We start from the raw sequence: 27960 nt of genomic DNA on the forward strand, positions 1-27960 counted from the left end.
CTTTAAAAGCGAAAGCCGCCACCAAGATTGGCTCAGGCGGTTCTGCAAGGTACATCAACATACAATGTACAAAAAATCGTCAATATATTTATAAATAAATTAGCATTTTTATAGCAGGTAGATCATTTTGCCTTGGTCATTTTATAAGTAGCTCGCATGCTGGAAAAGTGTGAGCACCCCTGATGTACAGTGTCCTCGAGGGACTTGAAAGGTGCTTGCAAATTGAATGTATTATTATTTTTAATATCATTATTTACATATATTCCATGTAAGTCATGAGGTAATGGCAACAATTACGATTAATTTTATAGAGAATCCAGCAAGAATACTCAACCTTGAACCAATCGCTGTAGGAAGGGAAGATGGCAGGTCCTTGTAGTGCCCCCTGCCGCGCCAACAAGAATGCCGTTATCATGCTCTCCAAGTCATAACCATCAAATGCACGAGTCAGCAATCTGAATAGAAGTACTGAGAGGCAAAAGCGGACATATTAAAGAGACAAGTGACCATCATATGTTGAAAAAAAATACAATTACTCGTAAATTTACAAGAAAAAAATGTAATGATTCTTCGATTGTTGGTAGTCTTTTGTTAAAGAAAAAATAGCCTACTGATGATTAACAGGCACAAAACCTGGTTGGTATTAATAATATTGAATTTCTTTATGCCTTTTATTTTATTATCATGCATGCATATTCTGTTCAACTTAATGGACATATTTATTTTGGGGACATTTTCCTTGTTTACATCAGATTAATCTAGGTGGTTGACTCGGTCAGTTACCTAATAAAGGAAAATTATTTTCATGCAGCAAAGCAAGCTCATAGATAATTAATTGTAACTCTAAGATAATGTCCAACTATTGGGGGGGCGTTGCTAATTTAAGTTTGCAACTGACTGGCCAAATTCCGATAAAAGCATACAAGTCCATTTGAAAATTATTGCATGACTTTACGATATGCATATTTCATTGGCCATTCCAGTGATATCTATATTTTTTTGTGACCCGCTGGTCAACAGGGCGACATCATGTTGGTCTACATCCCACAGAATGTATTCATACTGCACAGAAAAGTGTAACCATTTTTATTCACAAACATACATTACTGTAGATCACATGAAACATAAATGCATACAGTGTTCTGTAAATGTAAGAAATAAAATGTTCACAAAAAAAATCAAATATATATTGAGCCAACAGTGCGGTAAAATACACATTCACAACTACAGTAAGACTTGGTAGCGGTCGTTCTTGTCCCTCTGCTGGCCACCAACCTCATCCTCCTGACCTGACACACACTGCTTTCAGTTTGGCTGTAGATGTTCGGCCACTTCTCAGTGGATACTTTCTGTTGCAATGCAGCAAGGGAAGCAACGCATAAAATGTCTCAACCTACACTGATCCCCAGTGCTGTCCTCGCAAACAGCATCCATTGCATGAAGCACGGACCTCCGGTCCCGAACGCTGAGCACCTGTTCCCTCAAGGATGCGTGCTGAGCCCTCTCCTATACGGCCTCTACACCTATGACTGCAGCCCGGCCCACGGTAACAACACCGTTGTCAAATTTGCTGACGATATGACAGTGGTCGGTCTGATCTCGAAAGGTGACGAGACAGCCTACAGGGCGGAGGTCCAGAGACTAACGGCTTGGTGTGAGGACAACAGACTGCAACTCAACATTGCAAAAACAAAGGAGATCGTCATCGACTTTAGGAGGAACAAGACTGTGCCACCCCCCCTCTACATCAAAGGCGTGTGTGTGGGGAGGGTCCACACATTCAAGTTCCTGGGAGTACAGATCTCCGATGACCACTCCTGGACACACAACACCACAACAGCGGTAAAGAAGGTCCACCAGTGTCTGCACTTCCTGAGGATCTTCAGGAAATTCAACCTGGACAGGAAGCTGCTGCTGGACTTCTACCACTCGTCCATCGAGAGCCTGCTGACCTACTGCGTGTCCACCTGGTACAGAGGCTGAACTGAGGCAGACCGAGTGAGACTCCAGAGGACAGTCAAAACGGTGCAGAGGATTATAGGCTGCCCTCACCCCTCCCTGTCGGACATCTTCACCACCCGGTGCCTCAGCAGAGCTCTCAATATCGTCAAAGACAATACTCACCCGAACTCACACCTGTTCGACCTGTTGCCCTCTGGCAGGCGCTACAGGTGCATCAAATCAAAGACTAATAGACTGAAAAACTGTTTCTTTCCGAGAGCCATCTTCATTCTGAACTCTCACCCCCCCCCCCTCCCACACACACCCCCCCCCACACACACCCCCTTACCTTGCAGAACAGCGATGTAATGTGTTTTTATTTATCCAATTTCGTATTATTTTCCATCTCATTATTTATTCTTTTATTTATCTAATTTATATATTTAATTAAATTATTGTTGTACTGCAGAGGAGAGGGGAGCTCTCTAATCTTGTTGCACTCTGTACAATGACAATAAAGGGATTTCTGATTCTGGTCCTGAGCCCAATGTTCATACACTCTCCACCTATAAGCGGAAAAATAAAACCTCGATCGGATTAAGAAAAGGAGAGTTGCAGAAGCTCTATTCCACGAACATTTATCAAATGTTCCAAGGAAATCATGGTAGTCTATTGTGTTCTTGACTAATTTTGACAATTGAACTGACTTTTGTGCATAGCGATCGGCACTAAACCTGACCGTGGGCTGAAATTTTAAAAACTGCAGTATTGGAGAGATTGGAGAAATTACTCAAATAAAATTTTGATTGATTGAACATTAATTTGTACCTTCTACTTCTCTGATGTCATGAGTAACTAACAATAAAAATCACGTTCATCTAAGAAAATGTTCACTATCGGTGGCGTGCCATCTCTTTGTCATGCGTGAGAGGCACCAGTGACTCCTTCCTGCTCCACAGTACTAATGTGTGATCATATCACGACATGATATGTTTGCTGTATTATTATTTGGCTGCCAGGATGGCCGAGTGGTCTAAGGCGCCGCGTTCAGGACCCAGTCTCCCCAGGAGGCCTGGGTTCGAATCTCAAATTTCCCCATTGTGGGACTAATAAAGGGAATATTATTATTATTATTAAACACTGTAAAGATCCGTTTTCGCAACCGTTTTGCTTATGATAAAGTGTTTGCAAAAAGATGGGGGGAAATTACAAGCAATTTTGAATTAGAATTTCTGTGTGTCTGATGTCACATCCTCTGCCAAGGAGATAAGGGGGGTTTCTATTAGTCATTCTTCTATTTCTTTCCATTTCACAGAGTAATGTACATTACACAAATTCAGAAAAATTCTTTGTTGCGCTGCCTGAAAGTAACTTTTTGAACTGTATCCCTAGACCTCCACGCGGTTTTGATTATGTTATGTGCTTTATTTTCAATTTAGCCCCTCCACAATTAAATCCCGATATTTTGTCCCACACTCAAAATCAGGGGTAGGCAAACTTTTTGATTGGTGGGCCACAATGGGTTCTAAATTTTGCCAGAGGGGCCGGACCAGGAGCAGATGGATGGAGTGTTTTGGTAACCTCACCTCATTGGAAGAAAAAATACATTTAATTTTAAATGAAAATGGACAAAAGCATTACAACAAAATATGTGTTTGACGCACAGTATTTAGAAAATAAAAGATTAACAAGGTTTATTCATTTAATTTTTTTCAAGTTTGGGCCGGATTAAAACGTTTACCGGGCCGTAGTTTGCCCACACCTGCTCAAAATTCTTTACATGATTGAAAGAGTAATTATGAAATAGTCATCACAAATTTGCTACATTGCTAGGATATTACATGTAGTTCGAAACTAGAGCAATAGTATTGATAGATTGCAATAAAGATCTATGTGAAATGTTCTTGCTTCGCAATGAAGAAACTTACTTGTGCTTTTATAATTAGTCTTCATAAAAACCACCCCAATGAAAATGTTAAAGGAAGATAGCAAGATGATGCCTCCATTTCACTTATCTGTTTGTGGCAGTGCAATGTTTTGAAGTTAAGAGGTTGTTACGAGTCTGAGATGTGCTGAGTAATGCTTTGACGCATTTTTGATCACATGTATAACGTAATCTTTCAAGACATGCACACATAGAAAAACAACTTCACATGTCTTCAGCTGCTTGCTTAGATAACCCCAACCTTTTAGGTTGAAGACACCCATTTTCAGGTACTTCTGGAAATTAATAAAAGGGAGGGAATGGAGCGATATGATCACAACACAAAAAGACAAGCATTTGATTCAGACTTTCTCTTCGTTCCCCTTGCAAGCCAAATTTTGAGCGTTTTTCTCTTCATTGATGGTGTGTTTATGAAATGCCAAATTGGCGAACCTAACAATGATATTGACATTAAAATATTAAACAGGTAAAGCAGTTGGGGTAAAATGTTCATTTTAAGCACTTCCACTCTTGAAGCTCAAATTGGAAATGATTAAATCCTAAATTGCTGACTTAAGTTTTCCAAGCTCTTTTGGTAAATTAATAGCAAAGTACTTAATTGATTTCATACTCAAATTAATATTGTACCTCTGTCTTTTGGATCATAATTAAACGCCATAACTTGTAATGAATCATATACAACGAAGGTTTACCAAATTCTTCAAAAGAATCCATTAATGTGGAGAAAGATGAGTTGGGATTCTCCAGATAAATCAAAATATCATCTTCTGCTGCACCCGCCTGAAGGACGGGTCTGAATCACCAGAGGCCCTACCAGGTGCCACAACATCTGGTGGAAAAGCTCCTGAAGTAGGTGGAAGAGATGCATTGCCTGGGGGTGATTGAACCATCGGAATCAGAGTGGTGAATTCTGGTGGTCATCGTGGTGAAGAAGGATGGATCACTCCGCATCTGCGTCGACGTCTGGAAGGGCTACTGGGAGGTACCTCTGGAAGCGTCCAGTCGGCCCTACACTGCGTTCCGGACACCTGCTGGCCTCTTTCAATTCACCGTAATGCCGCTCGGTCTCCACGGAGTTCCTGCCACTTTCCAGAGGCTGATGGACCACGTCCTGCAGGGGTATGAGGACTGCAGTGCCACCTACTTGGATGATCTGGTCATCTTCAGCGACACCTGGGAGCAGCACTTGCAGCATCTGGGGCGAGTCCTGGACCCTATACAAAAGGCTGGCCTGACACTGAAGTGTCAGTGGGCAAGAGAGGAGGTGAGATACCTGGGCTACCAGCTTGGGCGAAGTGAGGTTCGACCACAGGCTGAAAAAGTTGATTCCATCCACAGCTGCCTACGCCCTTGTACAAAGAAGGTGGTGCGGTCCTTCTTTGGCTGGCCAGCTGGTACAGGAGACTTGTCCCACAGTTCGCTACCATCGCCGCCCTTCTGACAGCCCTGACAGCAAAGGACCAGAGGAATCCTCTGGCCTGGACTGAGGTATGTGAGACTGCATTTCAAACACTCAAGGCTAGCCTGTGCTCTTCTCTAGTGCTAAGGAGTGCCGACTTCAGCCAGCGGTTCTTGGTACAGAATGATGAAGGCACATATCATGAGGTCGAACTGACAGGCCGTACCATGCGGAAGAAATATTTTGCCGCCGTAGGAGTGCTCATCGGAAAGAGAACAATTGTTTCCCTCACACGCGTAGCAAGCTTTTACTATAATTGGAGATACTTTTTAATTTTTTTGTATACAGTGACTGTTTTAGAATTTCAACCTGCGGACACATTCTCACCTGTAAACCGGCCAACTGTCATACAGCTAGCATAATCCAGCCCCAGACTAGCCGCTGCTAGCCCACAGTGCTAGCCCTGGTCACCGGATCCGGTGCATAATGGTGCAAGATGAGACAAAACAATCTTTAACCTGAGAGAGCTAGTCCATCGTCTGTCAGAAGAACTCCGCAGAAAAGAATCCATCATCTCGTCTTTCACGACCCGTTTCCCTCAACTCTCTGCCGTCATTATGGATCGGCACTCCAGCGGGATCATGACGGCTGCGAGTATGACTGAGGCTCCATTGACGGACACAGTGAGATGAGATCCAGCTACCTGCCCGGGCCCATCCTGCTCAACATGGTACCAGCTGGGTCGAGGTGGTGTCCCGCAGCCAGAGGAGCAGAGAACAATCTTACCGCCCTCGACTGGTACTGGAGAATTGTTTCTCTGCCCTGGCAGAGGATTATCCCGGGCCATTGTTGCGCCCGCGCAATCTGACACGTCACTGTTGCATCTGACCCCGGGGCTGGAGTCCCAGGTGCTCCTTCAAATTCCCCGCCGCTCACGACGCTGAACTCGGCCAGAGTGGGAAAGTCCACGCGTGGCCCGGCACACGAGTGAGCCACAACATCGGCGCCACTCTCCAGTGCCATCCTCAGCAGCCACCTGAACTGGTGACAGCATCATTAAACACACACGCTACATTGGTACTAGGGCTGCACGATATTGGAAAAAACATTGACATTGCGATTTTTGGGGAGGCTGCGATGTATATTGCGATATTTAAACTAGAAAAATTTTCACCAGATGACTCAAATAGCTCTGTTTGGGAAGACTTTGCTTTGTTTATTATACAGCTCCAGGTTGGCCTCTTGATAGAAATAGTGCGCCACACATTTTATACCTTTTGTCGAGCGTGTGGATCATTTTATTAAACTTCTCTTTTGTGACGGAGTGAGTTGCTTAGGGTGTCTTTTGCCACGTGAAAAGTGATTGCATTCGTGATTTGTCGATGCTGTTTGGACTTCTTATCATGAGATGTTATTAGCAGGGGGCGTGAGCAAGACGGTCTGTGTAGTCTCAACAATGTAGAGCATAGTGCAGCGTGCTGCTTTTATGAAACAAACCAAAAGTTTGCGTAAAAAAAAAAAAAAAAAGGAACAACGAACGTCCTACGATGTGACTATTGCGCATGCGCACACCGCAATCGCAATGTTCAAACCGCATATCGTGCAGCCCTAATTGGTACTATCACCCGCTGTTATCCTGAAACCAAAGTTAAGAACATAGGAAACATCCTGCCCAATGTTCTTCATTCTCTTAAACCATCCGTATCCCGGCTCGTAGTCCATGTGAGGACGAATGAAGCAGTGCGCCGACAATTGGAGCAGACCAAGCAAAATTTGATTGTCCTGACTTGCTAGAAATTTGCGGGCTGTCAGTCTGGATAAGCGGCACTTTGCCGACGCTATCCTACGGCAGCGAGCGCTTCAGTCGTCTTTTAAGCCTGAACACACGGCTCATACACACTTGCGTACATCTCGGTTTTATTTTTATTGACAATTTTAACCTATTTTGGAAACGTCGTTCATTTTACCAGCCGGACGGTTTTAATCCGAGCTTCCTGGGTAGCTCGATTTTAGCAGCTAACATTCATAATGCCGTCATCAATTACGCTCCCAGCTGACTCCTAAGGACAAATCACCCAGCCCGTGTTCCCACTCCTAGCTCTATCACTAACCACTGCAATAACAAACTCACTACACCCACCTACAGGCCAAACTCAGTTTATTTCAATAGGCTCCCATTATAACTGCCACCCACACTGGATATTTTCTCAATTCAAACCATCACATGCAGACCCTTCCCTCCCACACACAAACAAAGTGGTTTTAACAGTGACAATCTTTTACCTGTTAACATTTCAAATCCATGCGACCATGAGCGCACATCCACTACAAACCTGGCTGTGCTGAACGTGTGCTCCCTTTTAAACAAAACTTTTATCATAAACAACCTGATTTTAGACAACAACCTACAAGGTATTCTTTTATCTGAGACATGGCTAGGTAAAGATGCTCCAGTTGCTCTCACCGAGGCTTGCCCATTGAATTTTGACTGTTTATTTTCGATCAGAGACTGTAAAAGAGGAGGCGGGACTGCGTTAATTTTTAACACTGTTCTTATTTCATTTTTAACACCATGCCTTTTTTTTTTAGCATTCCTCCTATTCTCTGCGTCACACTTTGCAGACCTCATCACTCTATTAGTGAGTTTACAGAGTTATTATCTATTTTACATTCCACTAATGACAGAATTTTAATAACTGGTGATTTTAATGTGCACGTTGACGATATCTCGGACCCACTGTCCAGAGAATTTTTAAACCTTTTAAACTGTTTTGATTTTCAACAGTATGTCTCACAGCCAACTCACAACCGAGGACACACTCTGGAACTGGTTGTAACCTACGGCCTTGTCCATTGGTGTGTCCTCTGTTGGAGACCTGGCTGTGTCAATCCACTACTGTGTATATTTTAACATCGCCAATTTTAATCAACAAGCATCCCCGGTGAGAACATTGAGGAAACGCTACCTAACTTCTGAGGTGACTGAAAATTTTCTCATACATCCCTGCTCAGCCTGCAAGGTGTGCGTTGACATCCGGCTCGGCAAATCCGACCAAAGGGGGAGCACTATCAGGCCAGGCTACTCTGTCGCCCGCCTCTAACGTCTCTACCCAATTCGGGACCGAGTCACGTGATTGCTGACAACAGCCACCCTTTGAGCACTCAGAATCCGCTGGGCTGTGATTCAATTTTATTTTTCTTTATCTTTGGTTGAACTTTGCATTTTTGTTTTGGACTGCATCTTTCCAAGCTTCCTGCCTCTTCTCCTTGGAGCACTGGCACCCTCGACTTCTCATGTCCGGGTGATCTCTGACAAACCAAATAGTAAGTGCAGCATGCAATTTCCTAAGGGTTACAGTTGGCGCATAAGGTGATTTGGAATTAAACAGAGCTATGCACAAGTCCGTCCAACTTAAATAGGTTCACTAGGGCTGGGCGATATGGCTGAAAACTATATCAGTAGGCATGCATGTCATATCGGTCGATATCGATATATATCGAATTATTATATTATATATATATCGAATTATTATATATATATACATATATATATATACATATATATATATACATATATATACATATATATATAAATATATGTGAATTTGGGGGGGTTCACCGGAGCGCCTCATCCAAACAGTCACTCGAATCAAAGAGCGTGACCGCACACAGGGATAGAGAACAACGTAGCTTTAATAGCACTCCAATCAATTCAACAGAGCTCAATAACTCACTTTCATTCTGGAGCATACACGACGACGAAAAGTGTAGCAATCGAGCATCCAAGCTAACGGCTAACGGACTCGATACGTCTCTCTTCGGACCGCTTAGCTTTCCAACAATATGCCCGACATAAATTAACATAAATACAAGGACCCATTAGCTGCCCGAAAACATGCCTGTTGTTAAATACGCAAATTAAACAGCAAACCAATACCTGTATAAACAGAGCAGTAATGAGGAATTTACAATTATTGAAAATAAAACAGGGAAAAGGGCTGAATTCCGATTAGTTTTGTTTAAAAATGTACAACGCACGCCGGCCTCCATTGAGACAGAAAAATTGTGATGCTACGGGCCGTTTTGTCCCGTGCGTGTTCGCGGAAGGTGCACGTCTCGTGCGTGTCCGCGGGCGGAAGGTGCTTGTTAGCGGCTTCTCTGCTACGTACGCCCGCTTCCCTTGCGACGGAGGTCTCATGTACTAGAGCTGCGGGCCGTTTTGTCCCGTGCGTGTCCAGGGGCGGGGGGGAGGGTGCTTGTTAGCGGGTTAACTATTAATAATGCCTTTATTAGTCCCACAATGGGGAAATTCGAGATTCGAACCCAGGCCTCCTGGGGAGACTGGGTCGTGAACGCGGCGCCTTAGACCACTCGGCCATCCTGGCAGCCACGAGATTCGAACCCAGGCCTCCTGGGGAGACTGCGTCCGGAACGCGGCGCCTTAGACCACTCGGCCATCCTGGCAGCGTTTCCTCAATTCAGCCGGTAGGTCCACTTTAGCCACCTGTTTTTGTTTTGTTTGTTTTGAGTCACGCTAGCTCAGCGGCACATGCGTAAGCCTCCGGTTATATTTCCTAAATGGGAGGGAGTTTGTGACGAGTAGGGCAGTGATAGGTTTAATTTGCTCCGTTGTTTTTTTGGGGGGGATCGATAATTTATCGATACCATTTTTCTATTCTATTCACAATCTATTATATCACTCACCCACCTATCATGATACATATCGATATCGAATTATCGTCACTGCCCTAAAGTCCACCCCTTTTTCCCGTTGCTTACACCCACTTATTCTTATCCACCCTGCATTTCAATATTTGCTTTATCCCTCTACCATCCACATTCATTAAATCTTCAGTAGTATAGAACGCTGTGTGATTTAATGTATGTTAAGTAGTAATTGAAATAAACCATTGTCATATACTTAAATCCAGTGTGAGTTGTGTGTGTGTTTGAATCAAAGTGTCAGTCACTAAACTGGTAACTCGAATTCACACATTTATTTAATGTAGCTCCTTCATTTATTAAGGCTAATTCATCAAGGACTTTTCCGCCCTTTTTCTCCAATAACAAACTGAAAAATTGGCCCCTTAGTGGTGATTGAAAATTAATGCAGGCATTATCGCGAACCACTGTTTATCTATTAATTAATTTTTATACCAATACTTTGCAACACCATCTATGAAATTAATTAAAAAGTTTACTCATAAACAAATCCGTACGACCCTACTAAGGATTGTTAAATAGCGAGGTCATTAACAATTGCAATTGATTCTGAGAGATGAAGCTACTGTAAAAACGGAGTAGTCGGATGATTAATTCAGTGTGGTTACTCATTAAGGATAAATGAGGGTCGGAGGACCGTATTGGCTCTGTAAAAACTAAAGGCAGTTAGTTAACCAAAACGAATTCATCTCAACCTCGGCGTAAAGAAGCTCCCGTCCGTCCTCTTGCGAGACAGCCTTGGTCCTGGCGAGGGTTAAGGGGAGTTCCGAACAGTGTTGAATATTTCGTGAATGCTACTTTTTTTCATGACGATAACGAGACGATGACGAGCTAAACATGGCTCTTTGATGACAAAAACATGATGTGACGAACATAAATTTTCAGTGACGAGACAGGACGAAATTGTTAACATGTGGTCCGTCAGATGAAAATTTCTGACATCCCTTCCTATTTTACATGAAATCTGTCTTTCAAAAAATTGCATTGCCGGTGTTTCACCGGTGCAACCTACTATTTGTTTGGGCATACCCGCCACCAGGACAACACGCAGGGCGCATGCGTAAATACGTTCGTATGCGCAACATACCATCGCGTGTCGATTACTTCAGTGGTAAACAAACTGCGCACAACAGAAAAGAAGAGAGAACAGCATACATGGCGGAAGCGCCAGATCCAAGAGTTCCAGGCGGGGAACAGGAAAGCGGCACCCTGAAGCAGATAAAAAAGTGGACAAGAAAGTATGGACATATTTCATCAAGTCCAACGAGTAGATTGTCTGTAGCCTTTGTAAATCAGCGACGAACGAACAACCTGCAGCGACATCACATGGGTGTATTGCTGGAAGACGATAGAATGCAAAAAGCCTGAGGTTTTTAAGTCCATCTAACTAATATAACACGGTTTTACTTAACTTGTTGCAATGTGCTATGTATTAACGTGCATCGTTAAGTTTCATTTCTCGAAGAAACGGGTTGCAGTTGAAACAATAATAGACCCGTCCGTGTCAGCTGAACACCTTTACAATCCTCAAGAAACTTTGTTCCTTATCTAACTCATAACTACACGGGTGTGTCTAAAAGGAAATATTAAGTTCTGGCAAAGGACAGGAAGGACCATCTATCAGAATTCATGTGACACTCTGCAACTGCAATCGGGCCTTTGTCTTTTCTTCAAGAAGAGAACAAACTCGAACAGAACTTCATGTGTATGCAATTTTGATCATCCCCATAAATTATATCCAGTAAGTATTGTCTAGTACAGACTCATATTTGCATTGTCCAATCTTTCATCCATCCATCCATCATCTATACCGCTTCTCCTCAATAGGGTCGCGGGGGGTGCTGGAGCCTATCCCAGCTATCTTCGGGCAGTAGGCGGGGGACACCCTGAACTGGTTGCCAGCCAATTGCAGGGCACACAAAGACGAACAACCATCCGCGCTCACACTCATACCTAGGGACAATTTAGAGTGTTCAATCGGCCTGCCATGCATGTTTTTGGAATGTGGGAGGAAACCGGAGTACCCGGAGGAAACCCACACAAGCACGGGGAGAACATGCAAACTCCACACAGGATGGCCGGAGCCGGGATCGAACCCACGGCCGATGCTGTCTCTCACTGTGAGGCCATCGTGCTAACCAGTCGTCCACCGTGCCGCCCCAATCTTTCAGTATAAGAGAATTTCCTTATATGAGAAACGACTACAGTACATGTCCTGTATGAACGTGCAAGTATGTTAACAAAATACAGCTTTTTTTTTTTTTTTTTTTAGCTGTTTCTTCCACTCACTCACTCTCTACCCTTACTAGCCCTCTGTCACCGCATTGCTGAGCTGACGTCGTGCAACTTTTGAAGCCAGCCGCGGGATGCTTCAAAGTCCTCTATGCCCATTGATAGCGCTATTGAGCTAGCCTTTTTTCTCAATTAGCGGTCAATTTAGCGGGAGGTTTTTAGCATGACAACAGTTAAAACATTCCAGGACATCTTCATTTATGCCGGTGTACTTCGTTCGTCAAGCCGCAAGCAGTTTCCTCTGACCAGGTAAACTGCCGGAATCGTACACAATCGTTTCCTCATTTATTTTATTTTTTTTTACTTTGTATCCTGCTTCGCTTAATCTGATGCATTTCACTCTCTTCCATGGTCATTACTGTTCTTTTTCGTTTGAATGCCATGATCTACAGATGACAAAACTCATGCCGAAGAAGTCGCTGTTTTGGATCCGATCAAGGCGGAGCGTCAAAGTATTTCCGTTGTATGGCGCGGGAACTGCTTGAGTGTGCGCTACTGCGGATTTTGCTATGGCTTCCGGGTCCCGGATATCGGAATTTCCGTTGTGAGGAATCCATCATTAATGTAATATAATAGAAGAAAATATAATGCATATGTTTTTTTCCGGGTGAGGGAATTTCCGTTCAACAGAGGTCCGTATGTGGGAATACTTACTTTCATGTTGTGTTTAATGTGCATTATCTGATTTAATTGTGGGAAAAGTTATCGCTTTGATTTACAATGTGTCATTTTCTTCTGAATCCATTGTGGTTGATTAATTGAACAGGTGTTAAGTTTCAAAGTTTTACTATACGCAAAGTATAATTTTAAAATATATTTTCCCTTTTTATTTATTTCTGCAAAATTCTAGTGCGGAGGTGTCTCCATGAGGACAACTCCCTGTCTCACATGAGCCTACAGGAGTGGTCTGACTCGAGCAACGCAGAGTATAAAGGTGAAGCTACTTCCTATCCCTCACACTCTTTTGTGCACTCTCTTTTGTGCTCTTTTGCCTCCGCTGCCAACGTGCTCTTTTTTTTCCATGGATATTTTCACTATGAGCATTGTTAAGTGCTCACGGGTCTCGGCACGGCGTCATGGATGAAGAGACATCTGCTGCACCGAAAGGCATGCTCACCGAGCTCAACAGAACCGTTGGCTAGAGCAAGCGCTCAGAACGCTGTCCAGCACTCCTCCGCAGGAGGGCCTGAGACGTCAAGCAGCCTGGTGCACCGCGCCCGCACGTCTGATGCCAGACCACTTTTTCATTTTTCGCGGATGAAGGATTGTATTACGATTGCTGGCATTATTTTAAACACTTACGGGAGAGAAGGTCAATTATTTAATTTAGCAGGTTCATATTTACTGAACATGTTAAACATTGATGAAACAAAAAGCATTTATCAAATGAAAGTAGAAGTAATGTGCATAGATAGGATTGACTGGGATTGTAGTCATGGTGTTTACTGATTCATTATATTATTCTCATATGCTAAATTTACATTACTTAGTTTAAATGTAAGACCTCAAACTTGCACACATAGTATTTTCATGACCCACACTCTCGTTCAAAACAAACAGATTCAGTCTGCTCAGGTCAAACTGATGAAAAACCAGATACCACTTCATGGACAAATACGATAAAACACATTCTCCACATAGGCCATAGAAGATACAAACATCAAGTTGGGCGGACGTCACAGGAACGCTATCAAGAACACCAAAAAACATAATTTGATCTGGGAAAACATACACCACACAATCTGTACACTGACAAGATTACAGGGAATCTGAGCAGGAGAGACGGAGAGACTGCCACCTGCCTCAGGAGGTCAGCCTTGGACGTGGAGCGTGAATCGGGCCGGGGGAAGGAACAAGGACGACCGATTCAACCTACATGACCCTTGACATAGAAAACCTCCTATAAGATGTGAGGCTGGGCTGAGATCAGCGCGCCATTTTTTGATTGTGCTCATCTGAGTACAGTTTCTCGTGAGATTAAGAAAAAGCCGCCCAGATATCTGTCTTTGTACTATTTCTTGAACTCCAGAAATCGAAGAAACTAAAATTTCACTAATCAGTTGTGTTGAGTCCTTATTCGACCATTTTCTTCTTGAGCACAAAACACGAACACGCATTGGAGTAAATTTGGCTTTTAAGGTTCATTTACTAAATGATTCTCATTTTTCTCAGTGGCTCAAGAGTCCAACACGGCCTTTGTCATTTTTCCATTTTTGCCTCCAACTGTTCCTGACACCGCCTGTCTTCACCATTTAATCAGCTCGACTGCAAGGCTCAAATCAGGACGACCTCCTCACCAGTGTTGTTTTTGGCAGGTATTTTAGATTTAGTCTTAGTCTTAGTCATTTGGACGAAAATGCTTATTAGTTTTCGTCAGATTTAGTCATTCCTATTTGTGATAGTTTTAGTCTAGTTCTAGTGGACGAAAACTCGAAAAAGTTTTAGACGGGTTTAGTTGACGAAAACTCCAAAAGGTTTTAGTCGGTTTTAGGCGACGGAAACGCAAAAAAAAAAAAGTTTTAGTCTAGTTTTTGTAAATTTATTAGTCCAAAAATCAGAAAGGTTTAAGTCCGTTTTAGTTGAAAACAGGAATACAAGGTTTCCAGTCAATAGCAAAAACTTTCTGATGGACTATTAAGGATTATGCATTACAAACAGACAACGTAACAGTGGAATCAATGCTCATTGCTCCAAAATAAGCAGAGAACCAAAATGTTTTATTTGGCAACTGTTGTGGCTTTATTTCATTTAAGCAACATAAAATAAAAACGTTTCAACAACATGGACTTGTAGTAGACTTGTTCTATAGTACAGAAGCACAAGTACAAACTCTATCAACCATATGTCTTTTTTACTTGCACCAGCTTGCGGTTATCAGAGCGAAGTAGCCTTGCGAGTGTCACTGTCGCCATGGTCCGTCAAAGGAACGCGTGTCAGTGTGTGCGAGTCGAGACGAATGACAGCAAACACGTTTGTGCGACACCAGTATGTGTGACGGTGTGTGCGCGGCACATGCGCCCTGCGTGCTGTCCCAGTGGTGGGCATGCCCAAACAAAAGATAGGTAGCACTTCATTGCAATGTTTTGAAAGACAGATTACATGTACAATAGGAAGGGATGTCATAAATTTTGAGCGTCTGACGAACCACACACTAACAATTTCCTCCCGTCTCGTCAACAAAAATTTCATGTACGTCGCCTCACGTTTTCGTTATCAAATAACCTCGTATAGCTCGTCATCGTCTTGTTATGGTCATGGGAAAAAAGGGGCATTAACAAAATATTTTCGTCATCGTCATCGTTCACGAAAACAACACTGCTCCTCACAGCTCATCTATCACAAGGACAATCAGTGAGTGCAAATTATCAGGGTACCAAACAAAATTGGTGCTTAGAATTTATTTAAAAGGGGGTTAAGTTAGTCGTGGAGCCACGAGTCCTGATTTTGAGAAAGTTAACACTAGGTTAGGTTGAATATATAAATTATCCCATATTTTACTCTATTAGTATTGCAGAAGAATTGTTTCACAGTGTGACCTATGTTTGACTATGTAGATGACAAGACCCTCAGGAGATGAATGCAGGAAGTATGATCAAGGCTGCAACAAAAGAGGTTTGACTGAGACACCTCTGAAACAATGGACTTTCATGCCGGGACAACAAAAGTCACGCTGCTGGCTCCTATCAGTCTACTACTGCCATCTGCTCTTAACAATCAGTTAACGACTGCCATTGATGTCCGTTTTTCCTCTCGTGTCTGAAATGTTTAAATGTTCCTGCTGGTTCTCCCCCCTTCATTCATTAGTGCAAATACATTGTAAAGTTAGGGACTTCCCCAATAAAATAGAGGGCTCGACGGAGTGTGCCTCAGAGCGAAGTTGGAGATGTAACTGAGCACACCTCCGTTCGTTCTCCTCTATAGTAAAAAGATTAACTCTTGTCTTCCTTTCATTCATTTTGCCTGTGTTCAGTAAATGATTAGGTGATTAAACCTGACAATTAGTTTCTCATTCTATTCCACCATTTTCTCCATAGTAAAGGATTTTATAAGCTTGACTACAAGTGACATGTATTCAGTTTAATGCAATAACGATATATACTGATTGGGCTTTAAATCAATGCATGAGAAAAGGTCAGGCCAGGCTGTGTGAAATGCATGGGTGGCAGATATTTTGTGCAGGATGAGCCGCACGTCGGAGAACTGAGTGTGCAGATGCGAAGGGTCCCGGAGTTCGATCAAGGCCACCCGTCTGTTGTTGTGTGAGATGGTCACACGGTCGACCGTGAGAGCAGAATAACAGATCCAGTGGTTCATCGGCAGTGGAGCGCACAAACAACTGCCATGGCGCGCACCGTGTGAAGTTGCCGGCATCCTGGTCATCTTTCTCTCAAAACGAGCGCGCATAATTGTTGGAAGAATGGAGGTTGTGTTTGGTTAACCATTAATGGAGTCAGATAATTAATTCGAACTATTTTGGTAAACTTTTGGTACATTTAAAGTTAAAAACTCCAACAATTTATGGTGACCCTGACGTGATCGGAGGGAGAGGACTACAAAAGAAATCCACAGACTTCGAATAAGAGAACCACAGGGTCTGGGACCCAGGGTCAGGGACCCGTATCCACACCAAGTGACGACTTGTTGAACGGAAAGGAAATCCCGACTTAGACCTGTTTTCCTCTGGTGGTACCACATCTAAAAGGTAAGCAGAATACCTGTTACTACATGTCTGAATTCTGCACAATTGGGGAAAAATAAATGTAACAGAGGAAAACGGGGATAATTGGGAAATTAAATATTAAAAGTGTGGATTGTGACACGGTGTAAAATCTGGGATTTACGTGTCACGGTGATACGGTGTAAAATCTGGGATTTACGTATCACGGTAATAAGGTGTAAAATCTGGGATTTACTTATTACTAAATTTGTGGTTCTGATACGGTGTAAAATCTGGGATTTACGTATCGCGAAGTCGTAATAAGGTGTAAAATCTGGGATTTACTTATTACAAAAATAGTCTGAGACTATATGTGGTATTGATACGGTGTAAAATCTGGGATTTACGTATCGCAAAGTCGTAATAAGGTGTAAAATCTGGGATTTACTTATTACAAAAATAGTCTGAGACTATATGTGGTATTGATACGGTGTAAAATCTGGGATTTACGTATCGCAATTTGTGTGCAAGTGTAAGCAGTGTGATTGGTGTGATATAATTTGGACTGTTTTGTTTGATATTTGGCTGGGACGCACGGGAGTGGATTGTTCAGGAGGAGTGGAGATAGGTGAGATATGGGGCTCGGTTGCGATGAACCGTATGAAAGTGATGGCTTGAAACAAGAATTTAAAAGAATAAAAAAGGGGGGATTAAAATAAATAAATTAATTAGTGTAACTATAATTATTAAGTCAAAACAAATTTCATGTTATTCAGTAACAGTAGGAGAGGCATGAGTGTTCAAATTGACATTTATGGTATTGATATTACGAGAGTAAGAGAAACTGCTTCTAGGTGTCATTCTTAATTAGAATTCGTGTTGGAAACCACATCAATCGAGCACAAAGTAAAAAATTAGCAAAAAACAATAGCTCTGTTATGCAGAGTAAAAGATACACTGTATAAGAAAGCACTATATATATCGATATTTAATATAACATTATGAGTGTTCCCTATATGACCCATTGGATTGACACATGGGGAAGGCCTGCAAAATATACAGTCAGTCAATTTTTACTTTACGAAAAGGGGCCATAAAATAATTAGAAGAAAGCAATATCGAGAACCAACAAATCCACTATTTTTTCACTTAAAATGAACAGGATTTCATGAATTAACAGTAGTAGCGCTCTTCAATTTATGCTCAAATACACACCAAACAATGCAAATCATTAGTTCAGCCATTTTGAAACGCTGATACCCTCAGTCGGAATTTGATCCTTACATGCCTGACATGTTGCAGAAGGCGAACATGTTGGAAAATGTGTCTATTTCTGATGTTATTATAGAGGAATTTCTCTCATGAGTTTAACCGCTCTTGTGTCCCTCTTGTGTTGTTCCAGTTTTGTTATATCATTGATTGAGCTCACTTTGCTTGTGGCTTGGTGCTCGGCTCGGCTGGTTAGCACGTGGCTGCGGCCATCCAGAGTGGAGTTGTTTTAGGAATACTGTTCGGAATATTACAGTTTGAAAACTGACAAGTTTAAAACTACTTATTTTGAGACTATTGTCATTGATATGGGCCTACTATTATTTTAGTAGTTTTCTAAATCTGGTCACGTAAAATGTTCCTGTTCTATTGGCAGATAATATTATTTATTTTACTTTTGATTTTTCCGAGTTAATATTTTTTCCCTTATGAATTCCAGACAAATAGGAGGGGAAAACACTGAGGCCCTGAGTGGCCCGCGGCCCCTATGTTTGTTTCCATACAACCCATCCCTTCACAGCCCAGTTTGTCTCTTTGCATGACACTCAGCTCCTCACTGTGTGTGTGTGGGGGTGTGTGTGTCTGTGTTCCCTTTGGCTGATAAACATAGCTGGTTGTTTGGTCTACGATAGTTTTGTTTACTTTCTTTGCTGCCTACTCTCTGTAGGTTATTGTTAATTTGATTCAACTTGCGATGTGGCATGAAGAAAAATTTTTAAGGATCCATTGGCATAAATAAAGAGGAATTTGTGTTCCCCATAAGAAAATATGAGCCTTGATAGGAGATTGGTTTACCAAATATAAAGTTGGATTAAAAAGTTCTGTAGATGATTTATTAACTGATGTGAATTAAATGTGACAAAGGTGGAAGACAGATGTTTTATGACTGTACGACGCGAACTCTGACATGACAACTTTTAAGGGACATGACAGCATTTCCATAAATGCCAGACTGCTAACATCCACATCTATGAGGTGTTTGACGTCACAGGTGCAGGATCGTCAGCCACGTCCAGGAGAAACGACATCACGGGGACTCAATGGGAAAATCAAGAGACCCACAGTAGTAAATTTTGGCATACGCTGGCTAAATTGAGGCAAAATTATGGATCTGCCAGCACAAGTCTTAGTGAAACCAAGGCGGACGCGCCAAGGGAGGGGTCTCGGTGTGGAATTGGAAAGTGGAAATTATCTTTTTGGGTAAGGAATTAGATACCTAGAGGGGAACGAAAGTGTGAAAGAAAAAGTGTTTGTATGTCTATGTGGTTTGAGTGAATGTTTAAGGGACGGGCGGCCTCAGGAAAGAAACCTGATTAAGTGCACCGACAAGCCCTTACAGCACGTAGGGTGCAATGGGCGGACAGGCCTGATCAACCTGAATCCCTATTGCACTCCCGAGTATTGATTTCCAAATTATTATTGGTGACAGATTGGAGTAATTAAATTCAAGCATCAAGTGAATGGTTCATTGACGTTATTACACAAAATGTATGCAAAACTGAAAGTTTCAGAATGGAGGTAATTTGGCCCTTCTCACTGGCAATTGCTACTCCTCCAGCTCTCTCCACAGGTTTGAAGTGACATGTGACCTGTGTGTCCAGAAGGCCGGAGAACGCTTCAAATAGCGCCTCATCACGCCCAGGTTCTCCTCAACAAAGAGGGAGAATAAGATAGTTGTTGATTTAGCCTGCTTTTGTGCCCAGCAGGTTTTATGATTCACATCGGGTGCACGACTAGATAACACACACCCAGTCCAGGATAGGGCAAAATTTTGTTGGATTGTTTAGACGTTTCCATGTAATATGGCACCACAGCAGTGATACTTGAAGTTAATGTCAGTTAAGTGGGGCAGTTGCGCTGTTTTCATGAAAAATTACTCACTTAATGCAAGGGTAGGTCCTCCGTAGGGGGATGCGAGAGTTACATTCGGGACAAAATTTACTTGTCAGGAACTGTCCTCACTTGAGGCCGAGGCCAGACTTACAGACCAGCATGATGGTCATCGGCTGAATGGGGACACCTCAGGTGAGATTGGCCGTGCCGTGCATCAGAGTATTTCTGGCCCCGTTGGGGCTGATGTTGCTGTGTCTTTCAGATGGAGAGGGGAGGAGACAGGCCTGGTCTATGTGGCCAGGACGAGACGTGAATGGAGTGAGCCTTCCGGAAGTGACCCGTCCAATAATGTCGTCATGACACAGCTATTCCAGTGGGCCGTCCTCATGGGCGTGCCCCTTCCGGGGGCAGACATCATGCGAAATAGTCCATCAATGAAAAAATGCTAAATCGGTCTAAGTAGAGCACATTTTGTACATAATTTTGCACAACATCAGAAAAGGAAAATATGGGAGTGGATTAAGGAGCGTTACTAAAAATTGTTGTACTTGCAGGTTAAGGAGGCCAAGAGAGATAAAAAAAACAAAAAAAAGGGGGAGCAGCGAAGGCAGCAGCCCATGGCTGCCATTGGAACTGCTCCTTCCACTTCTGCTGCTCGTAGGCAAGGTTCGGGTGACGCGGCGCCACAGCAGACCGGCTGTCCATAGCAGGGCGGTCAACGAGGTCGGGATTGCGGTAACAGAGGTAGGGGTGGTTATAGACAGGGGTTGTGAGTGGGGTGTGCTCGTGCTGCGGGGTGTGGGGTCACTGGGTGATGGGCTGTCCATGCTGAGCCACTTTCTGGAATGTGCCATCCTCTGGTCCGGTGCCATATCTGTCGCAAGGAGCGCTCCACCAGCGCAGGGGGCGCCACCGTTACCCACTCCCAACGCACTATTGACACCAACCCGCTGGTACCCCATTCCATGACAGGGGGCCACGGAGCTTCAGCGTTCGAGGACTGGCAGGTCCCTGCATTCCGGGGACGGTGGATGGACAAGTTTTCGATGGTGCTGGATATTAGGGCGAGCTATGAGCTCCTTCCGCATCTCCCAGTGAGCCTTGTGGACTCTCGAGATTGCCTGAGTCACTGCCCTAGACTGAACGAACACTGGAATTCGAGTGGCATTTCTGGATGGGACTGAACTTGACTGTGCACATCCTTCGGAGGGAGCATATGTCGTGCTCTCTTCCTTCCCAGTGGCTGAACTAAACTGAAACATCTGAGGGCAGCTCTGAAACCTGGTTCTTCATCCTCCCGCGGTGGGTATGCCCTGTTCCTGCTCTGGTCTGAGTGGTGTAGCAACCTCCACCCATTCAATTCACCAATTGACATTACATTGTACATGTGGTCACACATGGTTTGGTTTATCAAAATGCATTCATCTAAATTTAGGCAGGAGTAGATCTTCCATTAGGATTATATATTTGTTATGTCTACCGGCGTTGCCTCGTACGCCTGCCTTGTCCCTGAGCAGCGGAAATGGTATGAATTGTTTACTTTCACCGAGCCACAAATCACATTGAATATCGATGCACATCATCATACAAAAGATCTAGGCCCCATAGTTGTTGAATACTCCGCGTCACTATCAGAATATCATATTTTAACACCCACTACAAATTCTTCGGTTTTGGCAACATCCAAAATTTCACAAGACGGGTCACTCGGAAGAGGTAATTCGGTGTGTGTATTGTTTTTACTGTCTCTACACCCTCCCCAGTTGACAGAAGCAGTGTGGGCACGGCCTGGAGGTGGATTGAAGCATTCGGGAGACAATGGGAGGTGAAGACTGCAGCGGTCTTGGAGCTGTCTATGTCTTGGAGAGCACCTATTCTTCCCGCTAAAAAAAAAAAAAAGGGTTTGGTTTGGTATCTGCGTTGTTATGGTTTTGGGAGTTTTTGTTTTGAGCGTGGATGGTTGCTGTTTCATTTGGGTTGCTTTGGGTATTTGTCAGGAAACAGTCAAGGTTGGAGCGTTGGCTCGAGGCTTAAGTTGTGATCTCTAGACACAGTTGGATATTTGAACTCAGTGAACTAAATTTTATTTAATTCAGGAATGATTTGCCCATGTTGCGAAGCCAGATTCTAGTGTTGTGCCATATTAGCTGGATATCATTAGGACATTATTGCGAACCAACACTGCTTGTGGTGATTATCAGCAAAACTAAATTTATACGTTGGAGAATTGTTTCTGGGCTAATGCCTGTGAGGATGACACGGTCTAGATTATATTCGAAGAAAGCTATTGCAACAGTCTGGCAATTGAAATAGATATAATATTTGGTGAGTTTACGTTAATTAAAATATATTATTCAAGTGACTGATACAAGCTTCACAAACAAATTGAAAAAGGTGATTGAATACAATTAATTATGGTATTATTGCGATTATTTAGCATGCATTTTTTGAAGGATTGTATAACGATTGCTGGCATTATTGTAAACACGTACGGGACAGAAGGTCAAATATTTAATTTAGCAGGTTCATATTTACTAAATATGTTAAACATTAATTAAACAGAAAGCATTTATCAAATGAAAATACGGTGCAGTTAGATACAAAAGGTTGTAAGTGGTTCGAATAAACACAACTTCAACCCGCACCGGAGTTCTTTCCCCGATATGGTGAGCCTGAAGGTTGACCGCCCGGATGGGCAGGTCAAGAGAGGGGGAGATACTGACCAATTGAAACACATACAAATCAAACATAAAAATGGACACGGCTGTCCTTTTCCTTATTATTTCTGAATGATAGGCTTGCTTTCTACGCTTTTAGTATGTTTGCTTCTAATCTATGAGACTGTTTTTTAGACAGACGGAGGGGAGACAAAAATTGTGATGTTACAGTACCACTGCAACCAGACGGTCATGTACGAGGAACGGGAGGACAGCTCGGATAGGTTGACAGACGCACAGGTGATATTGTTTTATAAAATTTGTGACCAAGACCCCGAGGTTGGTATATATGCGAAATTATTCAATCACACAATTGATTTAGAGAATTTAAGTGATTGATAATAAGGTGGCCAAGCAAAATTTTACGTGTTTGAAGTTGAATGGAGCAGGACACACAATTGGACAAATACCGTGGGATTGGTGTGAAACGAATGTGTCTCTTCCAGCAGGACCCCCGCTTTCCCGTGCAGACGTCTGGTTGTGTTATGGTGGAAAATTTCTATACGACAGGCTGCCGACCAATGCCTCTGGCAGGTGTGCCCTGGTGACTTTAATTATGCCGGTGAGTGCGACACCTGTAGATTTGGACCAGTTAAATTGGGATCAATTAGAGGCGGTACATAAACAATTGTCAAAAACCTTATTAATAATGTTTCAAAATAGGATTGCTTTAGATAGGTTATTGGCGGAAAAACAAGGAGTGTGCGGGATATTTCGGGATCAATGTTGTAGTTTCATCCCAAACAACACGGCACCGGATGGGCGTCTCACCAAGGCATTGGAAGGTTTGCAAACTTTGAACAAGGGGATGAAAGAACATTCAGGTGGAGATTCGGAAATGTGGTCAGGATGGTTGAATGTCTTTGCTAAATGGACAGGTCTGATTAGCTCTATATTAATCGTAGTGGCAGTATTTACAGCTATTATGGTGCTTTGCGGATGTTGTTGTATACCTTGTATCAGATCTCTTACAGTTAAAACCCTCGAGCGCACCTTGGGCCCGCTGCCACCGAGTGGCAAGTGCATGATCCCCCTGTCGGACCCAGAGCCGGTTCCTCTGGCAAACAGAAGGTCCATGGGGTCCAGCGGAGAAAGTGGTAATGGCCTCAGTTGTCTGAGGCCATGAGAGGGATTAAAATTTTATATATCATTCCACATCTTTTATTTTTTACTGTTATTATTTTTCTCTTATTATTTTGGCGGGGGTGATGGCCTCAGTTCGCTGAGGCCATGAGAGGGATTAAAGGATTTTATAAGCTTGACTACAAGTGACATGTATTCAGTTTAATGCAATAACGATATATACTGATTGGGCTTTAAATCAATGCATGAGAAAAGGTCAGGCCAGGCTGTGTGAAATGCATGGGTGGCAGATATTTTGTGCAGGATGAGCCGCACGTCGGAGAACTGAGTGTGCAGATGCGAAGGGTCCCGGAGTTCGATCAAGGCCACCCGTCTGTTGTTGTGTGAGATGGTCACACGGTCGACCGTGAGAGCAGAATAACAGATCCAGTGGTTCATCGGCAGTGGAGCGCACAAACAACTGCCATGGCGCGCACCGTGTGAAGTTGCCGGCATCCTGGTCATCTTTCTCTCAAAACGAGCGCGCATAATTGTTGGAAGAATGGAGGTTGTGTTTGGTTAACCATTAATGGAGTCAGATAATTAATTCGAACTATTTTGGTAAACTTTTGGTACATTTAAAGTTAAAAACTCCAACAATAGTTAGTTTTCTTATGACGTATTACACCCAACTCCCATGTTGATTTAAAGAATAAATGTTCACCTCATTAAACTACATTGTGTACTGTGTGTGTGCTTGAAAAAAAGTTAGGCACCTCTAAGATTCTAAAACAAACTCAAATTATCTTAATGTAGCAGCCTTCCAACTAATGATTGATTTTCACACGTTTTTCATCTGTTTAAGCCAACGTGGTGCCCCACTGTTAATTAATAAAAATTAACCTTACGATAACGGATGCACAGTCAAAATTACACAGTGTTGTATTTCAGCTTTGTGTACTATATAGATAACATTAGTGGAGCTCTTTTACTCCGGTCAAATTGTTTTGGTGCTTGGAGGTAACGTTACTGGTGCCGGTGCTTTATGTACCCATAAAGAATAATAACACATGACAATTTCTTTTTTTGTATCTACTTCGCTGGTGCTCCTGAAAGTTCTCGGTCTCACCGTCTCTGTGCAGACCCCATGTGCTGCACAACATGCAGGTCGTGTTAAGGATGATGCCCTTCTCCCGCTGCTTAAAAAAAAAAAAAAGAACAACTAGAGAAGAACTAACCTGCTTACCATGTGTACCTTTTCAAAATCATTGTGACAATATTTCAGTATGTATCCTGATTTATCTGTATTTATCAGGGTAAAGCAAACTGATGATGCAGTTTTTACCCTCCCCCCAAAAAAGAATAATGAACACAAGAAAGAGCATCTGGTTTCACACAAAGTATCCTCAAAATGACGCTAGAGATGAGAGAAGTGAAATTGTGTGAAATCCTGTTGGAAAAAATTCTGTTTGTATTCGCTTGCACTGGTCTTCAGTATTTGACCTGATTGGTTATTGTTTTTATTTATTTTGTAGTTATTTATTCTTGTTAATTCTTTTACTTGGGCTGCTGAACATGCGCTCACACATTGTTTCACTGTTATGCATCGACAGAGAAATACATCATTCATGTTCACGTCAAGATGCTTGCCTAAAAGAGATGTGACTGTTGATTCAACCTCAAAAGTTTTGTTTTTTTTGCTTTAATTAACAAAGAATCTCAATAAGTGTGCACGAGTGTTTTTGTGAATTACTAATTGTGAATGCTAAAATAATTGCCTGAATATTTGAAGAATGTGTTTAAAAATAATCTTTTAGACTTGACTGATCATAAAATTAGTCGATAGATTAATCGGGAAAAAAATAATTCTTTGGGACAGCCCTAGATTACTTTTCGACTACTTTTCAACTTCCGTGGCATATCTATTTCCTGGTCCAAATACTGCTCCTCACGTGACATGCTACTAAAAAACAACTGGAGACCTATTTCCACACTCTTGCATTGAGTTGAACAACATGAGAGCCTGTTTGACTGACACGTCTTCTGTTTGTCATTCCCTCCCTGGTGTCACCCGTCGCCATCATTTTTTTTAAATTAAATTTCCCCCCAAAAATAAAGAAACATAAAAATATTGAACAATGAAATCATATAGTTGAGTCTGCTTGTTACAAATGGTGAATACACGGGTGACAAAAAAAGCTGTTAGTCACAGCGCAAGGCAAGTCACAATGTCTGCAATATGTTGGATGCATCACAGTGAGTCTAAATTAAGCAGAATAATATATTCATGACACTTTCTGCTGCACTGTCCCCTGCTATCGACTAGCTGCAACTGCAAACGTCACAGCTCACTACTTTTCTGGGTTTGGTAACGTCACGTGCCAGCACACTTCAATGTCAATTTAAGCTGACAACAGAGGACGGTGCTGCATAAAATATCAGTATATATTATTAATATTTTTGGATGGCTGAAAATAGGATGATTCTGATTTATTTTTCTTTTAAATAATTTCCATTAATGCAATATTAATCAGAATATCATCTTTAGATTAGTGGGGAAACAAACATTCCTACAAAGAACAATTTTGACAAGACTTCTACTTTAAAAGCATCATCATCATGCTCAAAATTAAAGTGTCTCCACTAAAAATGTTACCTCTCAAACCTGATTGCGCAGAAGGGTTGTACACCAGCAGAGTGGATAAGAAGCAAAGGACATATTTCCAGCTGACCTCATGGGTCTCTAAAATCTGCTGCAGTTGATGTAGCAGCTGCTTCACATTGAAGACCACAGTCAACTAAAAAATAAATATTACAGAACCAATTAAGGGCGAAGTTTACCAAGCATTTGCTCGTATAAAATATGATAAAGGGGAGGTCAAGTCAAAAATGTTCTATACAATATGTTCTATCCACCCCAAATAGTCTAAATACGTTATTGAGATCAATATTATCTTAAGATCAATATTATTATTAGGTTCACAAGTCCTTTGGCACTGTGATGTGTCATTTTCAGTCGAAAGCAAGTGGCAAGCTAGCCACTCCCTGAAATGTATACCAACGAATGGATTATTGATTTTAAATCATATTACACGCTCAGTCTAGTAAAGAGTGTATATATATATATATATATACATATATATATATACATATACATATATATATACATATATATACATATATATACATATACATATATATACATATGCATATATATACATATACATATACATATATATATACATATATATACATACATATATATACATATATATATATATATACATATATATATATATACATATATATATATATACATACATATACATATGCATATATATATATATATATATATATACATATATATATATATACATACATATACATATGCATATATATATATATATATATATATGCATATATATATATATATATATATATACACACACATGTATATATATACACACATGTATATATATACATATATATTTATTAGGGCTGCCAAAATGAAAGCATTAACTCAGGTGATTAATCCCAAACATTTTAACTCAGTTAAATATTTTAACTCAGTTAAATCAGTTTGATTTACTTAAAAAATAATTTGCACACTTTGCAAATATTGTGCCATACTAGCACTACATCTTTAGCACGTCTCAGAATAAAACACTGTTTAAGTTACCACTGGGCCGTGCAAGCAAACACTGCTGGAGTGGTGGCACCTGTGGGCAGTTTTGAGAAATGTTTCGAAAAGAAATGTCTGCAAAGATGTCTCCATTTAGCTCGTATTCAAGAATGCAAGAAAGCTATTATAACAGTCTTTGAATTAAATATCCTTCATATTCAGTGATTTTGCATCAATTCCAAGATATTATTCAAGTAAATATCAGTTATAAGCTTAGCAAATAATAGTAGTTGAAAACTGTGATCAACTACTATTTTTTTATATATACACACACACCTTCAGCAGCATGTGGTTCGCAGACCTGAGGCAGCGACAGGTGGAGGAGCACAGAGAGGTACTTTGGGGGGAGGCCATTCAGAGATTTGAAGACGAACAGAAGTATCTGAAAGCAAACTCTAAAGTGCACTGGGAGCCAATAAAGAGAGGCCAAGATTGGGGATA

At 41.9% G+C, this 27960-nt stretch overlaps 1 protein-coding gene across 5 annotated transcripts in view; it reads right to left on the reverse strand.

Annotated features, from left to right (window-relative positions):
* The window catches only part of fanca (FA complementation group A), a 193782-nt gene that overhangs the window by 104833 nt on the left and 60989 nt on the right, over nt 1–27960 (reverse strand). For 4 of the 5 annotated variants that reach the window (XM_088297906.1, XM_088297904.1, XM_088297908.1 and 1 more), the window contains 2 exons: nt 26494–26635; nt 335–468 (listed from right to left, as the gene is read on the reverse strand). In XM_088297906.1, the coding sequence (XP_088154032.1) occupies nt 335–468; nt 26494–26635 (276 nt within the window). The remainder of the gene's footprint in view (nt 1–334; nt 469–26493; nt 26636–27960) is intronic. The other variant, XM_088297905.1, reaches the window with a different exon arrangement.

Source organism: Idiotropiscis lumnitzeri, chromosome 6 (assembly GCF_059441095.1).
Source record: "Idiotropiscis lumnitzeri isolate Australia: NSW breed Sydney's pygmy pipehorse chromosome 6, RoL_Ilum_1.0, whole genome shotgun sequence".
Taxonomy (NCBI): domain Eukaryota; kingdom Metazoa; phylum Chordata; class Actinopteri; order Syngnathiformes; family Syngnathidae; genus Idiotropiscis; species Idiotropiscis lumnitzeri.